This window comes from Alosa sapidissima, chromosome 2 (assembly GCF_018492685.1).
Source record: "Alosa sapidissima isolate fAloSap1 chromosome 2, fAloSap1.pri, whole genome shotgun sequence".
Lineage (NCBI taxonomy): Eukaryota > Metazoa > Chordata > Actinopteri > Clupeiformes > Clupeidae > Alosa > Alosa sapidissima.
The window spans coordinates 28456316-28463664 of NC_055958.1; the positions used below are offsets into that span (position 1 = coordinate 28456316).

Sequence of the window (7349 nt, forward strand, 5' to 3'; positions counted from 1 at the left end):
CCGATTCTTGGGACAAGCCCCTCGGCTTCGCCCTCTGCTACGTTAGACATGTTTTTGTTTTCTTTGTTAAGATTGATAGCCTTTCGAAATGTCCCCCTCTTTACTCTGGTCTCTGCATAGAGGGTCTCTGTCACTGTCTACATCTAAACTAAGCTGCGCGGTGCAGGGACCAACTCTGACTGGCTCATGGAGGCACGTGATCAAACCGTGGTTACGGAGCGCTAGAGTGGCTTTGCAAAAAAAAAAAAAAAAAAAAACGTTGAACGGATGGAATTAAACATTTTAAATATCGCTCGATCACGCAAATTTGATCGTGGGAAGCCAAAATCGAGATCGTGATTAAAGTTCGATTAATTGTGCAGCCCTAACGTATAGTGATTTATAGCTCGTAGTGTGAAAAAAAGTATTTATTTGAATATCTCACGAAAAAAGTTAAATGAACTGAACTTTGAACTAGTTCAGAATTAAAATTGTGAACTTTGAACGTGAACTGTTCACTTTGAGCATGTATGAACTGAACTTGAACTAGTTCAGAAAAGCTGTGAACTGGCACAACACTGTATGTATGTATGTATGTGTGTATATATATATATATATATATATATATATATATATATATATATATATATATATATATATATATATATATATATATATATATATATATATCCTTCCCCCAGATTAAGGAACATACCCTTATATATACATACCCTTCCCCCAGATTAAGGAACCATACCATTCCCCCAGACATCTCTGTATGCATCATAAATTGACAACAACTATATATATGGCAGTGTGCTGTTGTTATCTTTGTGGATCTACTCCGACTTGGGCAGAGCAGCAGCAGCAGGAGGAGGAGGAGAGGTTGAGGCCCCAGCTGCTGTTCTCTGTCCCAGGAGACGCAGGGCTGCGTCAGGCAGAGCAGAGCATGTGGGCCGGGGCTCCAGACAGACAGATAGATAGAGTAAGCAGCAACCGATTCACTGCACAATCCCTGTGTCGAGAGAGAGGAGAGGTCAGGAACCATTCCAGTGCTGATTTAGAGAGATGGAGAGAGGTGAAGAGGAAGAGAGAGAGAGAGGGAGAGGTGGATAGAGGAAGATTGGAGAGGAGAAATGAGTGAGTGAGTGAGAGAATTGAATGTGTAGAGGTGGTAGTGAGGGCATGTGGAACAGTGAGAGAGCGTTGGAAGGAGGTAGAGAAGAGAGATAAATAGGGAAGTGGAGGTAAAGAGAGAGGAAGTGGGCGAAGGAAGGATAAAGATGGATGGAGAGAACAAAAAGATAAAATGTGTGTGTGTGTGTGTGTGTGTGTGTTTCTGTGCCATTGTTTCTTTGCTGGCTCCCCATTCTGTTTCCCCAGTGGATCACACTCAGATCAAACACACGTCGAGAGGGGCTTGGATGAGCACATTCCCGTTCCACTGGCATTATAACACAGTCACACTCACAGACTTAAATGCGCACACACACACACACACATATACATACACACACACACACACACACAGAGACAGCTGCCCAAACCACTCTAGTAGCGGGGTGCCATATCAGGCAGGGTGTAATAATATAACATACATTTATCCATATAGAGGCCTTAGGTCAAACAGAATTACAAGCTCTTTATTCCTCCACCCACTTAATAGAAGCCCAGCTCCTCTCACCCCATCCCCCCAGCTCAGCAGTGGCCTCTCTTGATTGGCTGCTATGCTCCAATGAAAATGGGCACATCTTCAGAATGCGGCTATTAAGACCAAAGGAATCCCAGCGCCGCACCATGTGTGTTGTGCCGTTGTTCTCTCCAAATTTTTTTTAATCAACATGCCCAGAATACATCAGCCATCTGTTTTTTCAACTAATATGTTAAATGTGTGTGTGTGTGTGTGAGGGATTTTAAGATGTCCCACACAGACAGACACACATACACAGCCACTGTATGCCTGCTTAGAGTTGCTTATCCGCTCTTGTTCATGCTGTGCAGGCCATTGATAAGTACTGCCGTGTCAGTGGAGGTTTCTCGGGAGTCAAGGATGTCTACTCCTCCAACCCCACCTATGACGACGTCCAGCAGAGCTTCTTCCTGGCCGAGACGCTCAAGTAAGTCCAACACTTTCTCCATCACAATGTCTTCAGAGTAACACACACACACACACACACTAGAGTCAAGCTCAACCTCAATGAGCCCCCAATTCACGAGTCTCATGATGGCACAAGGAAGCCAGTTCTTAATCACCCTGTCAGAATTATCCTGAATAATCGCCATTCATCATCAATAACTATCATCATTCATTCATTCATGTTAACCAAATTAACCATTGGCACAGAGATGCAAGCTGAACGATCATTTGCAGCCTTTTACCGATGCAGTGATTAACACAATTGCATTAGTTCAAATGGTGATTTTGATTAAAAATCGATTCATTGTGCAGCCCCACTTTAAAGGAACAGAGAAGAGGTTTAGGAGTGTAATAATACACTGCTGGAGCCTGTCTTCACGATGACCAGAGGGCTAAGTAGCCCCAAGACTTGCATGCTCCTCCGTACGGAGGCTCTGTGCTGGCCTGTCAAAGAGCAGAGAGGTCGGGTCAGTCGGGCTGCCCAGCTCCACTCAAGCGTGTGAGCTCTTCAATTAGCACCAGCCAGAGGTGGAGGGAACGGGGGGGGGGGGGGAGGATGAGTGGTTCTGTAGACGGGTAAGACATGAGACACTCGAGGTAGGACTTTTGAAAACTCTCTGTTCTCTGCCTCTGCAGCTGCTGAGATCTGGGTTAGATGATGTCACCACGAGGGCCCAATGTTAACTTTGATTGCAGTTCAATACCAAGCCAATGCTGTACCATCATTGCGTTCAATACCAGAGAAGAGCAGTAATATACAGTGGTGTGTGTGTGTGTGTGTGTGTGTGTGTGTGTGTGTGTGTGTGTGTGTGTGTGTGTGTGTGTGTGTGTGTGTGTGTGTGTGTGTGTGTGTGTGTGTGTGTGTGTGTGTGTGTGTGTGTGTGTGTGTGTGTGTGTGCGTGCGTCTGTCTGTCTGTCTGTCTGTCTGTCTGTGTGATTGTGTGAGCGAGAGAGTCAGTCTTGGCTTGTTGGTCTCTACTGCCACCTGCTGGCAGCTCTGCACACACACTCTCCCATCCCCAGTGTGTGTGCAGCAGATTGAAGCTATTGGGATTCAGTTCGTGGCTGCAGGAGGGGGGTGATGGTGGAGGAGCTGTCAGTCGTGCATGAGGTTTTTTTGTCTACGCAGCAGACTAGGATGTGGATGCAGGCTCATGCCAATGGCTCTGTGCCTCTCCCCACACCCTGCTGATGGTGTGTGTGTGTGTGTGCAAGCATGCATTGTGTCCTGTTCTCTCCTTTTATGGTATGAATTGAATGTTCTTTCTGTTTCTGACTCTCCCTTTTTCCCCTCCTCTCCCTCCTTTCTCCTCTTCTCCATCCATCTGTTGATCTCATGCTCTTTTCCTCTCTCACCCTCTTTTTCTCCACCCTGCTTTCTCTCTCAGGTACCTGTATCTGTTGTTCTCCAGTGACGACCTGCTGCCTTTGGAGAGCTGGGTGTTTAACACGGAGGCCCACCCCCTGCCCGTGCTGCACATGGCCAACATCACACTCCCCGGCAGCGAGCCACAGCGATAGAGCCGCCGAGGGGACCGCAACACACACACACACACACACACGCACACACACACACGCACACACAGACACACAGACAGACACACACACACAGGCTCACGCTCATCCTCCACACACACTCCTATACACGCACTCCATTCAGCTACCACCCGCTCCACTCACACACAAACGCAACACACTCGCGCACGCACACACGGTGTTCTACGGTCCCTTCTCTTCTCTCCCTCTGATCTCCATCAAAGACAGCTGAGAGATGGAGCGGGTGGAGGAGGAGGAGAGGTTGCTCACGGAGAGAGAGAGAGAGAGAGAGAGAGAGAGAGAGAGAGAGAGAGAGAGAGAGACTGTGTAAGCAGCGCTACGTGAGGAGAGAGAAGGAAGAGAGGAGGGCTAGTGTGTGTGTGTGTGGGGGGGGGGGGGGGGGGGGGCTGGATTACCATGGAACTTCCTCTCTCGTTCTGTTGATTCACTCTCTGTCCTGGATGGCTACTCTCGTTCTTTCTTTCGCTCACTCTCTCTCGGTCCATCGTTCTCTCTTCCTGTGTTAGTCTCCCACCCACCGGAAGGACAGAGGGATCTACGTGCTACGTGGTGATTGGCTGTGTGTGGCGCTCTCCCTCTTGACTGGCGGGCTGTGAGCCAATCATATGGCTGCCCTCCTCACTCACAGAGTCAGTTTTGTACACCTGACAAGACAACACCCCCCACCCACCCTATGGACATGCACAGGGGGCCAAAGGTGTGTGTGTTACTGTGTGGTGTGTGTGTGAAGAGTGAAAGATTCTGTGTGTGTATGTGTGTGTGATGCACTGTGTGTGCAGCAGTTCCACTCAAATGGAGAGGCTCTGAACGAAAGGACAGTTTCCTGAGGACAAGAGCCAAATGAATTGCACACACAGTGTGTGTGTTTTTGTTTTCTGGTTTGGTGTGTGTCAGATTTGCCTCTCACTCTCCGCTTCTGCGCTGTGGCACCATGGATGCAAAGTTCTCTGTTGTTGCCCCCCTAAAAAAAAACAACCCAGACTTCATGTTGACATGGCGCTCTCATGAACTTTGACCCCTGGACATGGTCACCAGGTTTTATCAGCTGGTTTTGACTCCCACAAACCCACACAGGCGACCTCCGTAACTCTTCGACGTGGACAGAAGCCATGGACCAGCAACGAGGCGGGAATGGATCATTCACTGTTTTCCACTTTGTTTATGTTTTGGTGTATTTTCTTTTCTTTTCCCTTATTATAGTTCCTCCTGATATACCTTGGTTTCTAGCAGCCTCTTTCTTTCCTCATTCTCTCACTCCATCTCTCTCCCTCTCCTCCTTCTTTCTCTCATCTCTCTCTCTCATTGAGTCGTTAGTGTGTAAGCACAGCTGTGGGCTTGTCTATGTGCGTTCTGTCTGCTGCTAGTAAAACAGATGTTGCCTCATAAGCATACACACACACACACACACACACAGGAGTCACACTCCTCGTATTTGCCAATTCATTCCACACCTTTCCATTCCACACCATCCTTCTCTTTTCAGTGATTTTGTGACTTTTCAGTGACCCTCTCTCTCTCTCTGTCTCTCTCCCTCTCTCTCTCTCTCTAGCTATCTATGTCTCTCTATCTCTCGCTCACTATCTATCTATCTCTCTCGTTCAGGAGTTCTAGGTAAATAAGGATGCTCTTCAGATAGGCGTGCAGGGGAGTTGATTGACATGCTGGGCTGAGCTAATTTATGCCCCTCAGCGCACACACACACACACACACACACACACACACACACACACACACACACACACACACACACACACACACACTCACTCACACACATCTTCCCTTCCTTCATCTTTATGTGGGCAAGGTCTCTGGGGAGGACACAAAAAGACTTTTGAGTCTTTTCTTTCTTGCTTTTTTTTCTTTTCTTTTTTTATAATTTGGATTGCTGACATCTTGCTTTGTTCTCTGTTAAAACTGACAAACAATGTTTATGATGGAATCATACAAGTGGGATGTTAAGTTGTTCAGAGCATTCATTTTCACAGCTCACAAAGTAGGAAAATCAACATAATCTTTTTCAAGTAGGCCTGCATATAATTGATTTTGCCTACATACTGTACATCTTGAGTTGAATAAAATGGGTTCATAGATAATCATTTTTAAAAAAGAGTTGCTCTAGAATGTTCTAGAATAACCACTGGCAAAGTTCCTCGGTCCAGAACCTGTTCCTCAACCTGTCCACTGGCTCCTGAGGCACCTGAACCACTTCCTTAAACTCACCTATCTTTAGGCTCGTCTCTCAGATAGCCTTATTTGGGGTTTTTTAGTCACAAAGCCCTTTGGCCAATCATATCTGAGAATCCTTTTCCACGAGGATGTAAAGCTTGATGTTCTGTGCTGATTTTATGTTGTAAACAGCCGTTGTATGCTCTAATCAGCTGATATGCTCTAAAACACACGGTCTGGTTGGTGGTGTTTCACAGAGAGAACCTTGGTGCCTCCATAGTCACAGTGATGGCTATGACAACGATGACGGTGGTGGTGGTGATGAAAAGTATGGTGATTGTGGTCATGGTCGTGATCGCACAGGGGGCTTAGTAACTCTCAAGAGGATGGTCAGTGAAGCCAGGCGTGACTGGGCAATGAGGGGCACTTCAGTAGAAACTCGAGCCCTGGCGCTGTGACTCTTATCGGGAGTGGTTGCTTTCCTGTTCTCACAGGAGTGCGTCTGCCCTCTCCCTCTCTCCGTGTGTGGGACTGAAGGAGGGACATCCCCTGGGAAGAAACGACGGAGGGACATCCCCTGGGAAGAAACGACGGAACTCGCAAGGCCTTCGGCAGAAACCACACACACACACCACTGTTTGACCAAGCCCTAGGCCCACACACACCCTTGATTTTTTATTTTTTCCCTCTTGTTTGTTCTTGTTTGATTTTCCTCTGTTCCACTAAATGGACGCGTTGGACTATGACGCGTGCTCTAAGCAAGAGTGTGAATGACAGACAAAGGACATCTGGTTCCGTCAAGACCCCTCACAATCTCTCTCCCTCGCTGCGTTTCACTGCTGCTTTGTGTTTCCGTATGCAGTGGATGAGCCGCTCAGATACTGCCTCTCCAGGACTCTAGGTGGCAGCACTGGCTGTCTGATGAGTGGATGTGAAGTGCGAGCTCTGAGGTTGCCTTTGGTCGTCCTCACATCACTATGGCGACGCCACCTGCTCTCTGTCCCTGGGAGAAGCCCTGGCCAGCTTAAAAGGCTCTGTTGTCGCCAGGCGGATTTTGGAAGAAAAAAAAAAAGTTTAATCAAAGAAAAAACTTTAAAAAAAGTACGGTGTTCTGTATTTGTATTTTTACTGAACAAAAAAATAATAACTGTAAATATGTTTAAAATGAGACACAAATTCAATAAAGATGTTACGAAAAAGTGAACTGAATAACTAAACATGCTGTATGTCTGTGGTGATTTGTTCTCGCGTCATCTTGATGCACAGTCAGATTCTTAGATTTTTAGATTTTCAGTCAGAGTTAGATTTTATCTCTAGATCTTGAAGCTGTTTTAAACTAACTGTGTCTGTGTGTAGCAGTGTGTAGTTTCCTTGATTAAACATCTCAGGGGACCAGTGATCATCACTTGTGTCTTTGGCCCTGTTTTTAATCTCTTTTCTTTTACCTTAGCTGTCCCAAGTGTTTCTCTCACCAAAACATCCCTTTTCACCCTACTCAAATGTACACAAA

The 7349-nt window shown here is 46.6% G+C and overlaps 1 protein-coding gene across 1 annotated transcript in view; it reads left to right on the plus strand.

The window, feature by feature from the left end:
• man1a2 (mannosidase, alpha, class 1A, member 2) overlaps positions 1 to 6932 on the plus strand; it is a 109544-nt gene extending 102612 nt beyond the window's left edge. Inside the window, exons 11-14 of the mRNA XM_042078319.1 lie at positions 167 to 196; positions 837 to 964; positions 1948 to 2096; positions 3505 to 6932. Coding sequence (XP_041934253.1) covers positions 167 to 196; positions 837 to 964; positions 1948 to 2096; positions 3505 to 3637 — 440 coding nt within the window. The 3' untranslated portion in view covers positions 3638 to 6932. The remainder of the gene's footprint in view (positions 1 to 166; positions 197 to 836; positions 965 to 1947; positions 2097 to 3504) is intronic.
• The last annotated feature ends 417 nt before the right edge of the window (positions 6933 to 7349 follow it).